Consider the following 21,124-nt stretch of genomic DNA (forward strand, 5'->3'; position numbering starts at 1 on the left):
AAATACACCCCCACATAAATCAAATTGAATAATAATTAAGTTTATATATTTGGTTATAAAGTTTATTCAAAATATTTCGTTGGGTTTCGATTGTATAATAAAGCATAAATAATAATATTAATGAGTAACATGAACACATTGTTAGAAGTCAAAATCAAATACATGTTAGTTAATTTCACATAGGGATATTATATAAATTAGTTTAAAAATGGCTTGTTTTCTCCTTCAAAAGAAAGGCGCACACAAAGGCAAAATTAGTGTATTAAATAGGAGGGATTACGTATAAATATTAAAATGCACGGAATGTTTCGATGTTGAAGCAGAGAGCATAGGCTTTCGATTTGAGACCAAAGTAGGATAAGAAACTTATATTGTTGTATTCAGATCGACGCATATCTTCGAGTTGCGATTCTGCTTCTGACTTATCTCGAGTACTTGGAACATCTCCTTGAGAGCTTCGCTGGTGCCAGTTTTGCGACGATTCCGACGCAACGTGACGCGTCCAGATTTAAATTCACGCACTATAGCGTCAAGACCTGAAAGATAAACAGAATATTAGTATATATATATATTATTTTGATTATATTCAAAAGAGCTTAAACAGCATGCGGTTAGCTTATAGGAATGATAATAACCTTTGCCCAAATGACAAGAAAGAACCTACCTTTAAGGCAGCTGGCACGCGACATAATCAAGGCAGCCAAGGATTTTAAATTGAGGATTTTGGGCTACATAAATCACGGATGTCTGCCACAGTAAAGGCAACAAAAACAATAACAACAACAATAAGGAAAAGGAGTATGAACTAAGCCCACGCATTCAACAACTGTCAGCGGCAACAAATGAAGTTGCGTATACGACTTGTTGTACCCAAACAAAGTCAATCTTTGGGTATGTGGTGTTTGTGCGTGTGCGTGTGTGTGTGTCTGTTCATAAGAAAAGTGGCGCAATAAAACACGGAAATATAAAACGCACAAATAATAATAATAATAAGCCATAGTATGACAACAACGGAAACAACAATGTGTCTTGAAGGTGGCTGGGTCTGGCTCTGGGGCTGGGCCGGGCCATTTGGTCTGTTGTTTGGTCTACTCGTAAAAATAATAAATGGCATAGTCCTTGCCTTCATCGAACCTGATACGTTGGCGGCCGCCGCCGCCGCCGCCGCCACCGTGCGTTGGGTAACATAAAGCGCAGTAAGCTGCGAGTGAAACATGTAAACGCCTGAATGGCTGTTTAAAGCCAAAGCTGTCGCATAGACGACAGCAACAATGCCAGCGCCCCCCCCTCCCTCCAGCTCACTCTTCCTCTCGGTGCGACTGTTGCCAGGGCAGTAGCCACAGCCTCGAGAGCTCGGCCCCGGAAGCCAGCTAATAGCTTGCAGGTGGAGAGCTCTCCGGCAACTTCTGTGGCTGGGCACAAACTTTAAATCAATTCAAGTGCTCGGCATAATACACACATGCATGATGCGTGTTGTGTATCGTTTGGGATCGGAAATGACAGGGTATATATGTATATGTTGGTCGTGAGGAGCCTTTTTCAAAGTCAATTAATTTACACTGGCGGAAATTGATCCAAGTGCGACCTGCTTGAATATAGATAATGCAATAATGGTCCGAATTTCAAGCATAAACATTGCCATGGTAATCAACGCAAAATGATGCTGGATACACACAACTACAGGTTGGGCTTCGCTGGCAAGCGGCAGGCGACAACAATATTTCGTTTCATTTGTTTTCGAGCCGAGTACGAGGACTGCTGCCGCTGCCGCTGTTGCTGTTGCTGCTGCTGCTGCTGCTGCTGCTGCTGCTCTACTGCTGCTTTTGACGAGGACGAGCGCCAGGACACGAATGCCAGCAGCAGCTCTGTGGCTAGCTGTAAACTTGCTGCTCGTTGGGCTGGCAGCTCAAACGCTTCATGTGCTTCAAGTGGGGCGCGCGCGCTTCGTTCCCATCGCACGGCATTTGTATTGAATAGAGTCTGTGGCACATGCCATATATAAGATTGCTGTCTGTTAATAGCTCGCGTCGCGCACAATACGCGTCCTGATTGATTTCAATGTGCGCTCGTTACGCGTACGCCGCGTGCGACGCTTGGGACGCGCGCCAACAACCGGAAACCGGATGTGCTTAGTGCTACAGTGTGACAGTGCGTGCGGCAGCTTCTTGTAATTGAGTGAGCGCGTAAGTCAGTCAGTCAGTGTGCCCAGGTACACACACATATGTAAACGTATATATATATATAAATAGAGAGAGAGAGAGAGAGAGAGAGGAAGAGGTGTTGCCATTGTTGTGATTGGCATAAGCTTCAGTTGCTTTGATTGCACGGCTCCGGTGTGGCAGCTCGTAAGGCTCTCGAGAAGACTTATGTGTGGATGTTATCATATTTCCGCTGGCTTTACCATAAATCAGCAATAACCAACGGCATGCAAGGATTACAAAAAAAAAAAAGAAAAGCTTACTGCTTTTATTAACTAGTGAGTGACAAAGTGTCTAATTGAATAAAGTATTCAGAATTTGAGCCGTGGACTGAATCTAATTTAGATACATATATAGTAAGTAAAATGTCAACATTTAGATGGGCTCGATACCTCATATTTATAAATGCCTATTGGCTAAAAGTATTTTTAATATGATATACGCAAATATCACTTTACAGTCTGGCAACGCACGCACAGAGACAGACTCACACGCACACGCACACATGCATAGACAGCCTCTCACTGCCAGACATTTGCACATATCCATCGCCATGCTGTTTGGCTGTATTATGTTTTCTATACGTGTGTGTGTGTCTCTGTGTGTGTGTGTGTGCGTAGAGCCCATCCTACAACCAGTTGATTTCATTGTCGTGCTGTTGACATGGTTTGTGCGTTTGCATGTTGTGGTTGGCGCACGTCACCTGAAACCTGATTTCGGGCATAAGGCCAATAAAAATTACAGAAATTGATACAAAATTATATAAATTCTCATAATGCACCTTAAATGTGCCAGGGAAACGTTAAAATTCGAATATATTTTTTTTAATAATTTCATAAAATGCAAAGTATTCTTAATTGATACTTCAGATAATATTTAAATATTCTGAATTAAATTGGTTCATTAACTTGACAAAAACCAGAAAAAAACAGCTTGAATAAAGCAAAATATATTCTTATTGCAAGAATTTGCAATTTTGTTATAAGCGTAAAACGATCTCAAAGGAAACGCAAAATTGCATAGATTGAATAGTTCAGTGTTTGTCCTTGCTTTTAAGGAACTTACAGGATATTTATATTATTATAATTTTGCCATGAAATGTTGAACGCGTAGGAGACATCTCCGAGTCCATAAATTTGATATATTCAAGTTTAAAGAGTTGAGTCAATATGTCCGTCTGTTTGTTTATATGGAAACTAGTCTTAAAGTTATATTGGAACTGTCCGGATCGGGCAACTACTTCATTTAGTTGTCATAGGAACAAGCGCCAAAGAGTAGGTTATTGTATGAACAAAATTTTTGTATTATTAAGATATCTTGACACTATTCCTCCTCCTATATATATATATTTGAAATCGTGTGAACATATATAAGTTTTTGTATGAACAAACTTCTTTGTTAACAAACTTAGCATTCATTAGTTTTCCAATGCACTTCAATAACGTGCGAACCGAATCATAAATATTTTTTTAAAAATATATATATTCAAAAAATTCAAAATATAACAAAAATGGGTGTCAGTATTAAACTACAAATAAACCCTTGCCTTTTTCCCAGCTTGATAGATACAAATTTTGGCTTGAGTATAAAATGTAGCCCGCATCTTGTTATACTTATTTTTCGAAAAACGTTCGATTACAAATTGAAATTTTTTAAAATGTTGTGAAATATTGTCAAAAACCAGCTTCACGAGGGGCTGGTAGTTGTTTTGTGCCGTGAATCGAACCAGAAATAAGTTCTACTCACATTTGGTTGGGGCCAATCGGAGGCTGGCAGTTCACAGAGGCTAAAGCTCAAACTTAAATCAATAACAAACGATTGTTAAAGCGCAATTAAAGCGGAAATTAAACGCCAAAGATGTCCCACAAGTGCAATGGCAAGGCAGCAACAAATACAAATACATATACAATGCCAGCACGTACACACACACACACACACACACACACACACACACACACACACCTTGTAATAAAGTATGTTGGTTTCATATTGATTGCAAAATATATCAAGGCTAAAACGAAATTCAGCCCCCCCAACCCAACCTCCCCTTTTTCAGAAGCGTAAAGCCGACGCTAATTAGATTTTTACTGCCGGGCTACGCCTCTACACACGGATATTATATATATATACACATAAATTTATATACATATATATATTATCCACGTGTGTGTGTGTGTACCTGGTGGCAGCAGCTAGTCTGAGCGCTGCGTCAAAAAGCTTCTGGCAAACTTAATTAAGAAGTTGCCGCTGTTGCAACAAGCCCCAGCACCAAAAGGGGCGTGGCATGGCAGCCTGCAACGTAGCCGTAGCCGTAGCCGTGGCGGACGTGGCAACGTTTAGGAAAAATCAAAAACAAAAACAGCAGCAACAGCAGTAGAAAAAAAAAAGAAAAGAAAAACGCACAAAATCAATTATAAACGCAAATGGGTTGTTGGCGGAGGCGGTGGAGGGGACGGACGTCGGATCGCGTGGAGCGCAACTGACAAGTGACAGCAACAAGTCGAGAACAGACAAAGGAGTCGACTGCGCCCAAGGATTAGAGGCAGCCTCCGACAGCCTATCGATTACACCACAGTCATTTTTTTTGTATGCTTTTGTGGTTTATGGCATTTGCATCGTTCCCAGTTTTTTTTTTAGCTTTTTGCTGCAAAAGCAGTTTAAGAATTCTTTATCGAAAGAAAGACATTATAAACTATTCTCTGGGTTTATTGATGCCAAGGCAATAAATTTTATGCTTACGGTTGGGATGGAATAATTCAAGATTAATTGATATAAAGTCTCTTTATCGGTTCATGTACCCATTGGGAAAGGAAATTGTATAATATACTAAGTATATATAATCTTGATCCATCTACCCCATGTCTATTTATCCGCCTCTCTGTTTCCATGCGATTCGCATAGGAGTCCACGTCTTCCTGCCGGATAGCTCTCTTGACAACTCCTGCTCTTTATATCTAAGATTAACAATTAGCAGCAGCAGACAACTTTTGTGCAACGCCAGCACAGAATGGGTCATCTCTTCTGACTTATTCCAATTGGGGACCGCTTCTTAAGAGATTAGAGGTTAAGGCTCGATTCAAAACTAGTTTGCAGCAGCTTAAATATTGCCCAGGCAAAAAAATGATTATCTGATCAGAATTGCCTAGCTTATTGCAACATTGAACATTAAGTCCATGGCTTTTCAGGCGCAACATGTAGTCTTAAATTTTGTTTTACTTTGCTGCTTAAATATTGCAAATAGTTTAATCACAATTTGTTGCTCAACTAAAATTGAACTATGCCGCGTGCAGAGCGGAAACTTCATAAAATTTCAATCTTGTTACGAAATTGCCTAGAATTCACACACACACACACGCGCAAGTAAATGCGTATACGTGATATGTGCAATGGCTGGCAGATTGCGCATACGCCCAGTATGGCCACGCACACGTACGATTGGAGGCGGGCCCATCAATAGAGAAAGGCACGCAAAAGGTTTTACGACACGACAAATTCCAGTCAAAAAAAAAAAAGTAGACAAAAATGTGAAGCGAAAGTGCTTCTTGGAGCATGTCCTGTCCATGGGCCAATGGCTTGTGGGAATTTTAATAGCTGGATGACATACCTGTTGCCGCCTGCGCCTGTACCTGTTGCTTGACGTTGTCGATTATCTTCTCGCCCAGGCCCTTGTGCAAACTGTGCGCAGCAATGTGCTGGCTAAAGCTGCCCGCGTCTCCATCCCCGCCAGCTGCAACCCTGTAAAGCACCTTGGCAGGCATGGGTGGAGGTGGCGGCGGCGGCGGCGGCGGGGGTGGACGTGACGCTGGCGCCGCTGCAACTGTTGCTGTTGCTGTTGCAGCTGGTTCCGCTTGCTGGTAGCGCACCAATTGCTCCTCGGCGAGATCGGCGCGTGTTAGCGCCTGACGCAGCTGCTCCTCGAGTATTTCCAACTTAAGTTGTAATTTTTTTAGTTCATCGTTAGTAGTTTTTGCAATAGCCGCATCCATAAGACTTTGCTACGTAAACAACAAGAGCGAGCGAGCGGGGGGGTTGGCGGCGGAGCGGGGTCAAAGGTAACGAAAATTAGTAGAACAAACATTAGTTAAAACGCCTTCGATGCGAGTTAGTGCAGAAAGCAATACAAAGTGTATAGAGATTTATTTTAATATAAGCAGCAGCAAAGAAAGGGAGAGAAGCGAACGGCAAGCGAGCTGCGCTTACGTGTTGCTCGGATTCCAGCACCGAAAATGTGTGAGAAAGGATACAACTAAAACCCGTCTGGACACATTCCATGCATATCTATTTCTTATTATTATTAAGTGGCCTTTTTAATTGTGCACCATTTGCCGCCGTTTAGTTGCTCTTAAATATACTCGAAAACGGCTTGAATATGTCAAACACGCTGCGTGTTTGCTTTGAGACGGAAATACAAATGGGATAGATAAATAGGATAGGTAAACCGACACCAAATATATAAAGTGTAACCATATAACCCTTGGCTCACCATTTCCACAATGCGCTCGTTGTGCTCGCGCGCCTGGTGCTGCACCTGATCCGTTATCTCCTCGAACTCCACCTGCGATTGCATCGTCGTCGGCGATGGCGTCGCCTGCGGCTGGCCGTCCGGCTGGTCGCGTATTTTGGCGGTCAGCTCATCGTTCCGCTGCTTCAGCCTTATCAAAGCCGCCTCCATTCTGCAATTAACATATTGCAATTATTTAGTTAACTCTAGAAGGCATTACTTGAGCAAAGTTGATAAACATAAAGGCTAAAGATTAAAATACCCCATATCGATTTCTTTCCGTTCAGGAAGTCATATAATAAAGCAGGTCTGCAAGCCATAAAGACTATTTGTGATTCGGTTCGCAGTACAAACCAACTACATGGATTTATCTTGCTTTGTTGCCAGTTTTCGGTTCACAATCTGGTTTGTTTTATATTTATAAAATTGTACTGCGGCAATTTTCGCTTAAATTTATAGCCTTAAATATTTCCATAATCATTTTAATTTGTGTCTACCAAGCACGTTTAGATGAATGCAATCATTTGCGAAGATGTCAGTTAAACTTTTGGGTGGGTTCTACCCCAAAAAAATTTAGTTCGAAATTTTTTTTGGTTTTTCTTCGCGCTCACAGATTTCGGTTCTTAAATGCCAAGAGAGTTTTGCCTAAATATCTTGCAAAGAAAGTCATATTTCAAATCATTCCTATGGCATCTATATGATACTCCGTATCACTAGTCCGATCCGGCTTATATGGCGTGCAACACAAAGACAGGACCTATGCAAAGCTCCATGCCGATGCCTTTGAAACTGGGAGACTAGTTGTGTGCTTTTTATGAACTCAAAAATGAAATGTCTCATTCCGAATTTTGCCTGAATTAAAATCCTTTCTTTGGGTTTGCTGCAATTTGAATATGCCAATGTAATCTTCGCTTACTTCTGGCTGGTCTCCACGCTTTCCTTCATGTTGTCGGTCAACAGTTTGGCCACCTTGGTTAGATTGCCGTTCTCGGTGCGCAGCGTTTCGTTCTCCTCCTCCAGCAAATGTTGCTACAATAAGAAGCAGAGCGTTAGCTTGATTTAACGAGAGCGTGGACATCAACTTACGTGCTCGACTAGCTCGGCTATTTTCTCATTGGCCTCGTACAGCTGCAGCTCCACGGCGTTGGTGGCATGTTTGAGCGTGAGGAATTCCGAGACGAGACGCTCCACTAGGCTGTTGGTAATGGGCACATCCAGATTGCCATCAACATCGATCAGGCTGTCCAGCTCGTTGCCAACCTCGCCGCTGTCTGTGCTGTCCTGTTGTAGAATCTTGAGCAGATTACGTTTTAGCTCTACGGAGCCGACTAGCGGAGCCCCGCTCGACGGTCCCAGCTGCTTCTCGCGCATGTGCTCCAGCTCACTGGTGAGACTGCAAGGTGGACAAATGTTTAATGCTGTTTATTGCGCTTTTATGATTTAGCTTACTTGTGTATCTGATCGACCTTCATTTTGTGCAGTTTGTCGAGGGCATTGCGCTCGTTGAGCGTTTTATTGAACTTGCCGGTGAGATCCTTGATGTCTGACTCAAATTTGCTCTGCTGCTGCTGCAGCAGCTCCAGCTGAGCGCACAGCTTCTCGTGCTGCGCCTGCTGCTCCTCCTGCGTGGTTTTATCTGCGCGGAGACTTGGACGTTCAGAGCACGAACACATATATCATTAAATGGGCTGGGCTAGCTTACGTGATTCGATCTCCAGTTTTAGCGCCTTGTTCTCCTCCCTTAGCGCTATGTTGTCCTCCAGCAGCGTAAACATATCATGCTCCGGGTCCTGATTATTGTAGTCCGGCTCGCTCACACGACTGCGACTGCGCGTCTTAGCCTCCTGGGTGCGAAACTTGGCCACCGGAATTCGTCCACGTCGTTCCATGCTGCGCGCTTGTTATCTGAGCGAGCGGAAAGAGAAGATAAGGAATAAGATCAGTTGTTGCAATACATATATATATAAATACATATTAAATCTGCTTACGTTTGTATGCGCTTCAAGCCTTAAAGCATTATGCTAAACCTCTTATGCTATATGCGATATGAAACTTAAATGCTGCCAACACCATGAATTGCCTGCGTATGAGTGTGTGTTATGTGTGTGTATGAATTCATGAGCGAGATGTGTGCGTGTGTGTGTTTGCATGAGTTGGATGTCCTTTGGCTGGCCCCATTGAAACGCCTTGCGGTTTTATTTTTTTTTGTTTTGCTTGTTTTTTTTTTCTTTTCTTCTTTTATTATTATTATTATTATTATTTGCTGTTTATAATTGTTAATCAGTTTTCATACCGCCCCATTAATCAGCTTTATGTGGTTTTTGAATGCGCCTGTTTCAGATTCTTGCTTTATGTCTTTTAAATGTGTTTTGAGATTTGTTTTTTATTTTTTAGAATTAAATTTTATTATTTATTATTATTTGCTTCCTTGCCAAAAATGCTTACAGTTAAAATTGTTTTTGTTTTGTTTCAAATTATCCCAGAATTTGGCTACACATTTCAAATGCATGCAAAGAATGCTAGAAGTTATCAGAATTTACTTAGCTTGGCTTTAAACTATTCGCTTTTCAGTGCAGAAGCGTTTTTTTTTCGACAATTGCTTAACTAATATTTTATTTTTGTTTACATTCTTTTTTTGTATTTCATGCTAAATAATTTATATCCTTACCACTTTTTATATATATATATATATTTTTTTATATATTGATTTACTTTATATTTTATTTCTTGCATTTTGCCGCAAAACCATTTTCAATCTTTGCCACTTTCAGTGTTTAAATAAAACCAAAAAGAATGTTACAAAAAAAAAAAAAAAAAAAAAAACATTCGAGCTGTGAAAATCTTTTACTATTGAAATATTAATTTTTGAAATTAATTTCGTTTTCCTCTCTTTTTTTTTTGTATACTTATAAAAATAACTAATTCAAGGCGGCTTAGAGCTCTTGGTTTTTGTTTTCAATTTTTTTTTTTTTTTAGTTTATTTTTTTTTTTTATTTTTTCGTTTTATTTTTTTAATGCTGTGAATATATAAATATAGTTTTTAATTTGGTTTAAATTGCTATGTTTTGTTTTTGTTTTTGTTATTATTTTTTTTTTTTGTTTAAATTAAAGTTTATGTATTTTTTCATTCTTTTTACAGCTAATTTTAAATTGTATTTTTGGATTATTTGTTTTTGTTTTTGTCATGCACTGTATACTAAATACATACATACTTTACATGTCTTTTCTTGCTAAATGTACATTGTTTAATGTATAACATACATACATATATATATATATGTAATTATATAATTTTGTATACATGTATTTGAGTCTAAGCCTCGAAATAATTAAAATAGTCATAGATTCTTTAGAAGGAAATAAACGTTATCTGCTTTTGGGTTTGAGCCTTTTTTGCATGAGGAAATCACATCAATCAAATTTTGTAATAATTAATTTTTTAAAAGTAATTATAAAATAAGAAAAAAAAAACAATGCAAATTCAGAATTTTTTTTTTTTTGTACTGAAAGGTAAACAAAATTTGCCTTTGTTTATGTGTAAAACAAAAGATTGCTAAACTATTCTGATAGAGCCCCCCGTCTTGGGGTCTTTTGACTTTGATTTTGAAGGAAACATAGGAAAATGAAATACTGTCCAGTTGTAGGGGTAAAAAAGTAAAATTCATAGATTGGTATATATATATATATATGAATATACATGTGTATGTGTGTATATATATGTACCCTGCCTTATATATATATATATTTAAATATATATTATGCTTTGTGTTTGATTTTTGAGAATACTTTTTGACGCCGAGATTCGTTTTAGTTTTTTTTTTTGTTATTTAATTTATGCGTTTTTTTGTATATTTTTTATTGCAATAGTTTATAATATTTGCCGTTGTTTGTCGTCTGTTTGTTTGTTTCTCAGTTTGTTTCAATTGCAATGTAAAAGTGGTTTCTGTCTGTTTGTATATAGGTGTATATATAGGTGTGTATGCATATACGACCGCGCGTGGTGTATGATTTAAAGGCCAAATGGCGCTGTTTCAATTGTCATATACATATAAATATGTGTTTTGTTTTTATATATATATATTTTTTTTTTGCCTGCGATTTGCTTCGTTGTGGTTTTTGTTGTAGTTGTAGTTGTTCCTGCATTGGGTGTGGGGGAGCTGTCTTTACATTTCCTCGATAAAAGCACGCAATTTGTCCATAAGGGCCCGAGGGTATCCGGCAGAATGTTCCAATTCCTGCTTGAACCACTTATCAAACGAGTCCCGCGATATTACTTCACAGTCGTACAGTACGCTCCAGGTGCTGCAGATGGTCTCGCCCGCAGCCATCTCATCCTCCATTTCGAGCGCAAAGTGTTCCTGCAGCGCATCGACCGTCTCCTCGATGCATGCAATCTCGTGCGCCTCCTGCGCATCAATGCACAGCCGCAGCAGCGGAGTACAATGTCTCCGGAAGCTCTCCACATTCAGCTGCAGTTGCAGTTTATTCTTGTTAGTACTATGGTTGTTATTGTAGTTCTTGGCTGATGGATTGCTGATCACAGTTAATGCGAAATCACAGCAAAGGAATTTGGTAAGGTGACGCACAAAATTCACAGTAATATGCACATTGGTATTGATATAGTCAATGGCGGTGTCACTGGACAGACGCAGTAAATAACTAATTCGTTCCACATGCTCCGCCTGGGTGCGTGCGATCTTGGGCCGCTGCATACTAGCTATACCTGTGGTGTTCGGCTCCAGAAACTGAAAGCTATTCGATTGCAAAAAGTCACGATACTTGCGGGCATCGCTCCAAAATAACTGGCCTCGATCCAGCTTGCTGTCCACATGCCACAGCTTGTGTGTATATCCGGCGCCGAATTCTTGAACAAAGTAGCTGACAAAGGCGCGTACAAAGCGTTCCGTGAACTGTGGGTCCTCGAGCCAGCGCTGCTGCCACACATCCTTGAACTCGAGACCACCCTCATGCATTATGGGTCCGAGAAACTCAAAGACATAGGTCCAGCCGTTGGGCACATCCACCAGCAGATCGCGAAACTCCTCCCCGAAACGGCCGTACGCCTGAGCAAAGCTCCCTCTGCCGAATGCCTCCTGCTGCATTAGATACGAAAAGACATTGGCGCATGCCAAGCGCTGTTGTCGCTTGACTTCCGCACGATGCACGTAATCCATCAGGACATAGTATATGATGGCCACAGCAGCCTGTTGCTTCGCATTTGAATTACGCCAAATGGCTAGCACTTCGCTTTGCCAGTCTCGGGTGCTGAGCACTTCTTCGACCAGCTTTGTGAGCATCTCTTGACACTGTTTCCCATCGAAATCCACCTCGACGCTACTGGGCTCCGTGTTGTTATTCCTATTGGCTGCCAGGGGCCCGACTGCCGCTGGCGCCGTTTGCTGTTGATACGTCGGATAGTTAAAAGAGCTTGTTGTTGGCGGCATGCGCTTGAGCAAACTGGGCTGTGTCGTTGGTGCTGCACTGACCGGACGATTGCTGGCATTGCGCCACTGATAGTGCGAGGAGTTGCCCAGCTTGGCGGTCACTGCGTCGTCGTTGTTGCTGCTGCTGAAGCGCAGCTTGTTGGGATCTATGCTCAAGGATTGGTTCTCATGCTGTTGCGCCTTGGGCACCTTTTGCATAAAGTAATTGCTGCTCTCATTGTAGCCATGATGATGATGGTGTTGCTTTTGCTGTTGATACTGGTAGTTCGACTGTTGTTGCTGCTGCTGCTGCTGTTGCTGTGGCAGGTGTCCGCCACGTCCGCTGTGCTGCTGCTGCTGTTGTTGTTGCGGCTGTGCCTTGGGCTCGTCGTGCTGTTTGTGACGCTGACGACTGCCAGCGGTCGAGTGCGTTGTCACCGGCTGATCCCAGTTACGCGAGCGTAAATCAAGCACATCCTGCATCATAAAGCGCACACGGCTGCTAATCTTGATGTTAAACTGATGCTGTCGACTATTGTTGCTGTTGCCACGTGAGCGCTGCACAATATCCTGGATGCGGCGAAAGATCTTCTCGATGCGTACACCGCTCTGGTACTGCTCTGGTGGGCCAGCCTCCAGCAGATGGCCAACAGTTGTGAGCAGCTTGCACATGTACTCCAGTTTCTCCTCACAGCCATGCTCCAGCAACGATTCGACGCAGTGAAGCACCCGATCGCTGGTCAGCGACTGCAGCTTGAATAGCTCGCCAATGAATCGCACAGTGCCCCAGGCACGGCGCCTAAACTGATACTCAAGATCCTCCATTTCGGCACGCAGTTCGGCTTTCTTGGCCGCATCCGTGCACGCGTTAATGCGCTCCTGTGTGGGCTGCAATTTCTTGGCCTTGGCATTGGCATCGTTCACATTCGACTCAAACTCGTGCTGAATACGCGTGATAAGCGAGCTGGTGAACAGCGATTTGTTCTCTGCCTTGATCTCGTGGAATAGCACCTTACAAAATCGCGCATAGGTCGGCGCAAAGTTCGGCTCACTGATGGTCTTCTCAAATATGAGCAGCATAACCTGTTGGCAAGAAGAGATGCAATCAGAATTTGGTTAAAACATAGATTTTAGAATAAGAATTTCTTTCTCACATTTGTCATTTTGCCCTGGGTATCCATCTTAATGCTGGACATCTCCTTGAGCAGCACCTCAAAATTGTCCGGGGTCAGCTTGTTGAGTATGCCGCGTACTTTCTTCAGCACCGCTTCCATGTCATCATCCGGGTCTTGTTCCGTTGTGCTGAACATGGACATGCGACGCAGCGTCTCCGGCTGCCAGGCATTCTCGCATTCCGATAGCTTAATCTCCTCTTTGAGCGACAGCTGCACACGTATTATATCCATGTGCCGCTGATTGGAGCTGCCCATGCCGCCGGGCCCGGAGCTGTTGCCACTCGAATTGCCGCCCATCTGTTGATGGCCATCATGATGTTTCTTATTCGGCCCATGGCCATGACCGCGCCCGCGCTTAACAGACCCATAATCCATCGAATCGTGCGCGTGCTGATACTGCTGGCCATGCGGATTATGTGCGTGATGATGCTGTTGCTGCTGCTGCGACTGTCGCGAAACAAAAAGCTGTGCAATGCAGTCGCCCTTCTGACAGGGCACCAGCGGCGGCTTGCGTGAATCACTGAGCTTGGATAATTCGCGCAGCTCATCTATGTTGTACCTTATGAATTTGCTGATAGTGGCGCTCTTGGCGATTGAAGTCGGAGTTTTGACGCCCGCGGCCTTCTGAATTGAGCCAGATATTTTGGCTGGCTGATGCATGGGCGATGCCTTCTTGACGGGCACCTCAATCTTTTGAGTGCTAACCTTTGGTGCACAATCCACATTATCCTCGGACATGGTGGTCTGCGAGCTGGTCACATCGATGGGCTGTGAGCTAGACCAGGTCGAGCTACATATAAAACTGGAACTGTGTGCAGGTGTCTCCTCACTAAAGTCACCAAATTTCAGTTCGCCCACATTGCTCTCAACGCACTTGCTGGCAGTATCAGCGATAAGTTCGCCGCTGCCTGCGTTGCTCTCGGTTAACTTTTCGGCAATGCAAGCGCCGCTTAGTAAGTCTTCGTCCTCGCACATGGAACTGCTGCTGTTTAGGAATTCCAGCTGTGTCTCAGCTGGGCTGGGCGCATCGTCAAAACTCTTTTGCAGAAACTTGGCCACAATATCCTCGTTGGCCATGTGCTTGTCCAGCTGCTGTGTCATATCACACGAGTCTTTATCCTTGTCGTCAACTGAAAAACGCAAGCAGAAGATTAGTTACAGCCCAGTGGGTTGCCAGCTAATTCGGTTTACTTACATCTATGTTCGATGGCAGCCCCATCGTCATTGTTGCTGCTAGAATGCTGCTGCTGCTGCTCTTTGGGTTGCTTGTCTCTTATGCTAGAACTTAAGCTAGAATTATTACTAGTTGCACTAAGCTTATCAGTCATCGAGGACGCCGTTTTGTCCAGCGTTGCGGACGCGACAGCGGCTGTCGCTTTAGTTGTTGTCACATATGTGATGAAGGTTTCGGCGCCACTTGTTGCACTGTTGTTATTGCTGCCGTTGCCGTTTCCATTGCTCTTTGAGCTGCTTGTGGCGCCACTCTTGCTGCTGCTATTATTATTATTATTGTTGTTGCCGGGCACATTGCTGATGCCGCTGCCGCTGGCTGCTGTGCCGCTTGTGATGTTAGCGGAGGCTTTTTGCTTTTTCTTCTCCTGCTCCTTGCGCTTTTGGGCCTTGCGTTGATTCTTTCGGCTCATGTTGTTTGGCGGCAAGGCAGCTGCAGACATAACTGGACTTGGCCCTGCTGTTGGCGCTGGAGTTGGGCTTGGCCCTCGGCCTGTGCCTGTGCCTGGTGGTCCTGCCGCTCCCTTAACATGCTTCGGCTGTTGGAGCTGTTGCGACTTTTGCTGGTGTGTGGGCGTCGAGGCAGCTGACGAAGAACTCGACGGCAAGAGTGGCGCCTGTTGCTGTTGCTGAACAGCTGCTGGTTTTTGTTTCTGGGTCTTTGTCGGACTAGCTGGAACCGTATCAGACCCCAAGCTTGTGCTCATCGCTTTTGTTGGATTCTGCAAGAGCGGCTGCTGCTGCGACAACGACTGCGGTTGTTGTTGTGACGCTGAAGTGTGCTTGATGCTGGTCAAAATGCTGATTCCTTTGTTACTGCTGGTGGCTGCCTCTGCCACAGCATTGGCTATAGATGTTGGCGTTGCGGTGCCTGTAAAAGTTTTCACAATTAAACACGTGCATCAACTTAGACAAAATATACACCAACTTTGCTTGTTAGCCGACTTGGGGCGCTGCTTCTTGCTGGCTAGTGACTCCTCGAACAACACGGGCACGCCCGTGCTCCCACCAGTGGGAGATAAGTCATCGAAATGAGCATCCACGTTGCCGCAGGGTAACTCGGCTGCATTTTCTGAGGCATTGTCCACTTTAGATGGGATGGTGGGATTTAAAAAAAATTGATTAAACTTTTGTGACATATTTTGCAATCGCAATAAACTACCAGTCCATTCTTCGATAATATATAACTATATTATTCTCCAATTATGATGTGATTAACACGTGTAAGCTTTGTTAAAATTAGCAACATTTTTTACAACTTTATTAAGTTAAGCTTATGAACGGAAAGAATACCTGAATTTGACTAAATAGTTTAACAAAAACTGAAAGGGAAACAATGGCAATCAATTGGTAATGATTCAAATAGAAGCAAGTCTTGCTTTGAATGTAGGCATAAATAATTTGGTTTATATTTAAGAAATTAGCTTCACCAGCTATCGCTGGGTTCTAAGTATATTATTTTAATTTTTCTCATGACCCCTTTCCTTTTTAAAAGATTTGATTTCTGAGAAAAATACCATATTCAAGAATATAATACAGTGAAAAATCTCTTGACTGTCGGGCTATTGTTTACTCTTCAAGAGAAGTGTCCTAATTTAAGGTGAATGGGTGTAGCCTTATTTATAACTACGTTGACTGAGCGCGTTATTCGCCTAAAAGAATGCGTTACAAGAGTTTTCCGCGTATTGTTCTTAATCTATCTGGAGCTTGGCTTATAAGATCAGACTCTAACGAAGTCTTAAAGCAATTTGTGTGTGCTGCCATTTAAAGTAATCTTTTCGGTTGAAACTTACCATCATTATATTGCCAAAAGCTGAGGTGTTCGTCTGGATTGCCCGAGTGGGCCAGTATGTCCTTAACAATGACGCTGACCTTGTCCTCGTCGGTCAATGGGGGCGATGATGCAAATGCGGCTGGCTGACAGACGCTGACCGGCTGAGAAGCTTTCTCAGTTTGCATTTGATGATCCACCATGACGCCGGACAGCATCAAGGTAGTTGAGCCTGAATCCGATGATATAGCGGTCGATTGGTATTGGGGAATGCTGCTCTCGCTTCCCGTACTCGATGTGAGTGTGCAGTTCGAGTCTTTTTTAATGAAAACCGATGAATTTGGATCCAGGACATTCTCCTTGGTGTCCGGATGAATGATGGGTATAGCATGCCGGCGCTCTTTGAATTTATCACCCCCAGCCAGCTGGGCGGCTGTGGTCAGTGAGGTGGACGAAAACGATACAGTCACACCAGGAACGGGTCCCACAGCTGTGGCACTGTTGCTCTGCAAATGAGGCGCATATGTGTGCAGTCCGGCCGTTGGAGCCGGCGCCGGCGCACTCATTCCGGCAGCCGCTATCATTGGCGCCGTGCTCAAGCTGGGCGGCGGCATAATCGGTAGGCTGGGACAGAATGTTTGCGGCATGTGAAAGGCTGCCGTACCATTTAGGGGTGTACTCCGTGAATTTATTAGGGGCTGAACAGCCGCCGCCGCTGCTGCGTTATTGACCAAAGTGGGACGCGGCGGCGGCGCAGCTGATGGCACCGCATACGCAAAATAGCTGGGCTGCTGCGGCGGCGTCGAACGTTGCCCGCCACGCATATTGCCACGATGGCCGCCATTGCCGCCAGCGCTGCCTACGGGATTGTTGTTGTTGCTGTTGTTATTTAGCGGCGCCGGCGGCATCGCCGTATGATAGTAGGTAATGGTCTGTTGTTGTGCTGCATTTGCGGCAGGTCCAGGATTAACGCCGTGCTGCTGTCCAGACGGCAACTGTTGTTTCTGTTGGGCTGCAGTCGCATAGAATCCGCCAGCGGGCGCTGCGTTACCACCGTTAGATGCAAAGGCTACGGTCTGTGCGCCAATTAGGCCGGGATGATTGAACGGCATATAGGTTGCCGATATATAGGTGGCCGTGCCAGTTCCACCCCCATTAGCGCCGGCCGGTGCGATCATGCCAGCTGATTGCGAAAAGTGCGGCGGCAGCGTCGGATTGCTGAGGGCGCGCACCAAACTTGTATTGCTGCTGGCTGGCGTAAGGACGCCATTCGCATGCGCGTGACCATGACCATGGCTGTGATGGTTATGGCCATGGGCATGTCCCAGCGAGCTATTGCTGGCGGCGCCACTCAGTTGTAGAGCGGCGCCACCGCTGCTGCCATTACTGCTGCTGCTGGACGAGTGTTGCGCGTGGTTCACGTACGGCAGCGCCGGCGGCGGCTGATTGGGATAAAAGATGATCGGCTGCTGTTGTATATGATGCTGCTGCTGTTGTTGTTGCTGTATATGTTGCTGCTGCTGCTGTTGAAGATGTTGCTGCTGCTGTTGTTGCTGCTGTTGCTGCTGTTGCAGCTGCTGTTGTTGCTGTTGCGGTAGGGGGTGGTGGTGATGATGAAGACTACCGAGACTCGAGACTCCGCTCTGCTGCGGCACGAACACCGCGTGCGCTGCCTGTTGCTGCTGTTGATCCTGTTGCTGGTGCAGATGAGAGATGCGCGACTGTTGCTGCTGCGGCGGCGGCTGTTGTTGTTGTTGCTGCTGCTGCTGCTGCTGCTGTTGCGACTGGTTCTGGTGATGGTGGTGCGAATGCGTGTGACCGTGTGACGTCTGGTGGTGCTGGGTCTGGTGGTTGTGGTTCTGCTGGTGTGTTGATTGTGGCCTGTTTCCCTTCCCACCCCCTCCCGTTGGCATGAACATAGGAGGACCTTCGTAGGATCTAAACACACACGCACACACCCAACGGTGCGTTTAAGTCAGTGTGTGTGTGTGTGTGTGTGTGTGTCATATAGACCGAGAGAGTGAGAGAGATAGAGAGAGAAGAGAGAGAGAGAAAGAAAGAGAGGGAGAAAGGAGCACACGAGCATGTGGAGGCGACCACAAATATCGTTGGCGTCGTGGAACAGAACAAAATGTACAAAATTTTATTGTTAGTAAGATGAAAATGGGGAAAATGAAACGCATTATATATTAAAAGCCATGGGACATCGAATGCGGTGAATGATCGTGCGAGATTTAAGCAAAAAGCGCATGCAAATTATTAAATCTAAAACAACTTACAACAACTTAAAGATATAAGAAGCAGCACAGATTAAATTACTAAACTATTCAGAATTTTGATATCGTATAGGGAAATTAAATTTCTTTAACATTATGTTATTGCTGGGAAATTGTAACAACTGGTCATTAAAAATGCATTTAAATGTATTTTTATTCAATAACAATAATTTTCAATCCATAATGTTACAATTTTCAAGCGAATGCACAGATTAACCAAAGGCCAAAAGACGAACAATTATCCAAGCTTGGCTGTCAATTATTTTCCATTCGAGTGACTTGAGTGTCGAAACTTTTTGGAAGTAGAACCAATAAATTGGAATTTTAACAGCGTCGAATGCATTTGCATTCTTTGCAATGAGAGAAACGAGAGCTACAGAGCGTGAGAGAGAGAGAGCGAGAGAGAGACTCTTTTGTGACAGTTTTGCAGTTAATTGAGCTCATGAATTGGCATGATGTCACGTACGGGGCGTGTGAAATATTCACACACACACATGCATACACACACAGCTGTTGAGGATGGCTCACTTATCGGCTGCTTTTATCAGAAGGTATCACATACTAATGCAAAATATACAGTGTGTACTTCATGTAAAATAAAAATAAAAAGAAGAAGAGAGCATTTAATAAAGATAGCGAACCATTTGGTGACACACAAAACAACAGGTGGCGCTCTTAGTCAGCGACAAGGCGAACAGTGCTGTTAAAGATGACAGCAAAAAGCAAGCAAGTGCCGCTCAGCGTGGGAGCGAGCAGCGGCTGCTGTTTAGACGTTCCACATTCAGTGAATGCCCATCTTCGGCAGAGGATGTGGGCAATATCTGGCACAAGTGGCCACTGAACTGGCATCACAGGCGTTTCTCAAGTGTTTGCTTGCAGAAAAACCTGTTTCCAATGTCTACTCTACAGTTTGTGCAGCATTTGCCACTGTCGGCCAGCAAAGAAAACCGAAACGCAAACCTGTTTCGTGAAATTTTCACACTTTTCGTTGTTTGTAAACAAAAACCAGTTGTGGCCCAACTGGCGTGGGTGAACATGGTCCAATTGGAATGGTTCTGATTGACAATCAAGCTAAAATAAAGCCAGATTCACAGAGCGAGCGAGAGTTAATTTGAAAGCAATAAAATTAACTAAAAAAAAAAAAAAACAAATATATGAAGCGCAATAGCCATATTCTATTTTCTAATTTCACTATTTTCACTTGTATTTATACAGGGTGTGGTGTTAACTTACCGCTTCCTGCGCTTTTTTTACTGTTCCTGTTCTGCACACACGCTTACGTTTACGTTTTTGTGGTCTCCTACCGCAGTGGCTGTTATTCCTTTTTCCTTTATTGTTTTCTATTTTGTTGCTACAGACGCGTTGTTGCCGTTGCTGTTGTTGCAGGGTCCCCACGACGAGTTTCGAAAAAAAAAAAAAAAAAACAAAGCGACGCGCGTTTGTTTTTATTACTTTAATTGCGTTTGTTTCCCCGATATTTAACAATTCTTTGGGCTCTGTGACTTGCAATTTGTCGTAGTACGCAGACTCAAATGATAATTCAACTCTTTCTCGATTTTGTTTCGCTTTGTTTATAATTTTGCGAGCTGCTCAAATGCAGGCTCGGGGGTTTGCGAAAATTTACGCGCTTTTTTTTTTCTTTTTTTTTTTCGTGGCCGCGTTCAATTTTCGTTGAATTATAAACCATTCGCATGTATAATTAACGAAATGCAAATGTTAACGCACATCGACATTTAAGTAGACGAAAAACGAGCACGCACATATATACGTTCAAAATATAGAAATAAGTACTGCTAAAATTTCACGGTAATTTTCTCTATAATTAAAAGAAAAAGATAAACGTTTGCTTTAATTTTGCATGTACAATTTGGTCAATTCAAGGAATTGTAAGGCAAAGCTTGCTATATTGTTTTCGATTGAATTTGTTTTTCTCTTTCACACACACACACGCACACATATATACACTTACATACACAAACACAAACACAAACCCACACACACTGACGCACACGCACACACGGATTTTCGTCGAGGCGTTGGTGTTGTTTTTGCGTTTGTTGCCTCTGCTGCTCGGCTGTCGTCTGTCTCTTTCGGTTGGTGGTACTTACTCGCCGCCCAAAGCTGCTTACACACAGCCACACATCATAAATGAAGAAACGAAAAATTGGGTTCCACGTGGGGAACACGCCTATTAAGTACTCGCGGTGTGTCTTTACATTAGTTCATTGTTTTTTTTTTCTTTTGGTTACAGTTTTGTATAGTCTGTATATATTCCTATTACAAATAATTTTGTAAAATGTAAAAACGCTACAGAAACACGTCCGCTCTTGACAACTTCACTAACAGAATGTTATCGACTAAGTCGATTGTCGTTCGCATAACATATGTTTTTGACAGCCAAAAGCTAACACTTTCCTGAACTGTTATTAACAGTAGATATTCTGTTGAATTGACTTAAAACGCCGTTATTACTTCAAACAAAAATAAACCATATTTTGTTTTGGTTAATGCGCTTTATTTGTTGTTTAGTTTGTTTGTGTTCTTACTGCT

The 21,124-nt window shown here is 43.4% G+C and overlaps 2 protein-coding genes across 6 annotated transcripts; both read right to left on the reverse strand.

Annotated features, from left to right (window-relative positions):
- Nucleotides 1-35: 35 nt before the first annotated feature.
- LOC6630531 (cTAGE family member 2) lies at nt 36-19,947 on the reverse strand. 5 transcript variants are annotated; one of them, XM_015172277.3, is made up of 8 exons: nt 19,808-19,947; nt 8,402-8,604; nt 8,149-8,335; nt 7,786-8,092; nt 7,616-7,728; nt 6,682-6,871; nt 5,803-6,193; nt 36-536 (listed from the first exon to the last, which is right to left on the reverse strand). In XM_015172277.3, the coding sequence occupies exons 2-8, from the start codon at nt 8,586-8,588 to the stop codon at nt 367-369; spliced, it is 1,545 nt and encodes a 514-aa protein (XP_015027763.1). In that variant the 5' UTR covers nt 8,589-8,604; nt 19,808-19,947; the 3' UTR covers nt 36-366. The 5 variants fall into 5 exon arrangements, 4 of the variants coding, with proteins under 4 accessions (XP_015027763.1, XP_002054806.1, XP_015027764.1 ...); XM_002054770.4 differs by lacking the exon at nt 19,808-19,947 and adding an exon at nt 8,688-8,951; XR_001450108.3 differs by lacking the exon at nt 5,803-6,193 and adding an exon at nt 6,399-6,590 and having other exon boundaries at nt 397-536.
- eIF4G2 (eukaryotic translation initiation factor 4G2) lies at nt 9,079-19,948 on the reverse strand. Its single transcript, XM_032439307.2, has 6 exons — nt 19,808-19,948; nt 16,321-18,236; nt 15,456-15,614; nt 14,493-15,398; nt 13,277-14,427; nt 9,079-13,205 (listed from the first exon to the last, which is right to left on the reverse strand). Exons 2-6 carry the CDS (start codon nt 18,215-18,217, stop codon nt 10,863-10,865), a joined length of 6,456 nt encoding a protein of 2,151 aa, XP_032295198.1. The 5' UTR covers nt 18,218-18,236; nt 19,808-19,948; the 3' UTR covers nt 9,079-10,862.
- Nucleotides 19,949-21,124: the final 1,176 nt, after the last annotated feature.

The sequence above is a fragment of the Drosophila virilis genome, chromosome 2, assembly GCF_030788295.1.
Source record: "Drosophila virilis strain 15010-1051.87 chromosome 2, Dvir_AGI_RSII-ME, whole genome shotgun sequence".
Lineage (NCBI taxonomy): Eukaryota > Metazoa > Arthropoda > Insecta > Diptera > Drosophilidae > Drosophila > Drosophila virilis.

Coding starts and splice junctions, on each gene's coding strand:
- LOC6630531 (XM_015172277.3), bottom strand. CDS start 8,588: ATGGAACGACGTGGACGAATTCCGGTGGCCAAGTTTCGCACCCAGGAG. Junction 6,872..7,615: donor AGCGTGGAGACCAGCCAGAA/GTAAGCGAAGAT, acceptor TGTTAATTGCAG/AATGGAGGCGGCTTTGATAA. Junction 6,194..6,681: donor ACGAGCGCATTGTGGAAATG/GTGAGCCAAGGG, acceptor TTGTTTACGTAG/CAAAGTCTTATGGATGCGGC.
- eIF4G2 (XM_032439307.2), bottom strand. CDS start 18,217: ATGTTCATGCCAACGGGAGGGGGTGGGAAGGGAAACAGGCCACAATCA. Junction 15,615..16,320: donor CTTTTGGCAATATAATGATG/GTAAGTTTCAAC, acceptor TCCCATCTAAAG/TGGACAATGCCTCAGAAAAT. Junction 14,428..14,492: donor GGCTGCCATCGAACATAGAT/GTAAGTAAACCG, acceptor TGCGTTTTTCAG/TTGACGACAAGGATAAAGAC.